Source organism: Phalaenopsis equestris, unplaced genomic scaffold (genome assembly GCF_001263595.1).
Source record: "Phalaenopsis equestris unplaced genomic scaffold, ASM126359v1 Scaffold195834, whole genome shotgun sequence".
In the NCBI taxonomy this organism is placed as follows: domain Eukaryota; kingdom Viridiplantae; phylum Streptophyta; class Magnoliopsida; order Asparagales; family Orchidaceae; genus Phalaenopsis; species Phalaenopsis equestris.
In genome coordinates, this window is record NW_018215783.1 from 1 (window position 1) to 1,370 (window position 1,370).

General features: G+C 37.0%; 1 protein-coding gene across 1 annotated transcript; it reads right to left on the bottom strand.

Moving 5' to 3' along the window:
- Window positions 1–6: 6 nt before the first annotated feature.
- LOC110035073 (ABC transporter G family member 37-like) lies at window positions 7–1,004 on the bottom strand (the record flags this gene model as incomplete). Its single annotated transcript, XM_020739314.1, has 5 exons — window positions 682–1,004; window positions 477–597; window positions 288–376; window positions 138–222; window positions 7–31 (listed from the first exon to the last, which is right to left on the bottom strand). Coding segments are annotated over exons 1-5 (643 nt in total), but the record flags the coding sequence as incomplete, so codon positions are not given.
- Window positions 1,005–1,370: the final 366 nt, after the last annotated feature.

Sequence of the window (1,370 nt, forward strand, 5' to 3'; positions counted from 1 at the left end):
TATGGCCATTATATGTCACATTTCCAGAAACCTGCTTCAATTTTGTTTAATATATTTGCTTTCATTGGTTTACGCTTCAAAGAATTATAAAAAATTTACGAACTTAGACTTAAAAGTTATTGTAGAAACTACAAAACCTTAAGATCCGAGCCTAGCTTCCCAGTTAGAGCCAAGAATAATGTAGTCTTCCCTGAACTCGGGGGCCCTAAAAGCAGTGTCAACCTGTAGATTCCACACTTAGCTTAGCAACACATTAGATAAATATAAAGCAATAGCCATTTTGATACCTGTGAGGCCTGACGATTCCACTAACATCGTGAAGTATGGTGAATGGTCTCTTCTTGCTTGGAATTATATGAAGGTAGTTGGCTAAGAACTACATTCAATGAAAAAATAATCATAACCAAGAATAACAAATCCATCTCACATTCTAAATTAAAGTAGTCCGAAAACTCCGATATGAACATTTGGTATACCTCAACTGTGTTAAGAATTGAATTGAAAAAGGAAGGCAAGTTTCTTCTCCCCACATATACTTGAGCCTCAACATTTAGAAGCTCATACCGGACTTCGATTGTTGGATAATGAATTCCAACTCTGTGAATCAACCAAAGCTTCATTGGAAATCAACAAAAAAAAGCCTCATAAAACGAATTCGAGCTTTATATTCACAGACCATACCTATCGAATCTTTCCTTGATCTTAAGAAGAAACTTCTCATTGCTTTCTTCTACAACTTTCACCAGTCTCTCAAGCAGCTTTCTCATATCCTGATAGCTGAGGTTCTTGACATCGATCTCCTTCAGCTTCCCATCCTCAGCATTCAGAATTCCCATCCTCGCCCTGTCCATGGTCGGAAGCTTCTGCAGCGCTGCCCATCGCAAATCCGATTCCACGTTGTCGCCTCTCTCGCTTGGAGATTTGGAGAAGATCGAGTCCTCTCCGCTTGCCCATAACGCAGAGAAGCTTCCGCCTCCCTCAGGGCACGGAGCCACAGTGCCCATTTTCTCTTCTTTCTGCAGAACGAGGAGGGAGGGGGAAAGTTGGTTTAAATGGAGCAGGAAAATTAAACAAAAAAAAAGGGTAGATTTCCCTATGTATTTACATTTCTAACACCTAAACCTCTATTTTTATATATGTGACATCTTAAAAATATCTATTTTTATTTTTTTAAAAATCAATATTAATATTTTTATTATGATATAAAATATTTGGGTGTTATAAATGTAAAGGGTAAAGTTTAAACTTTAGATATGTAAATAACTTAGAATGTGGTGGTATGCATGTAAACGATTCTACGTCCATCTCCCCACCCAAAAATAAAACAAAGAAAGAGATTGATCGTCTTTATATGATATCCTTTTTAAAAT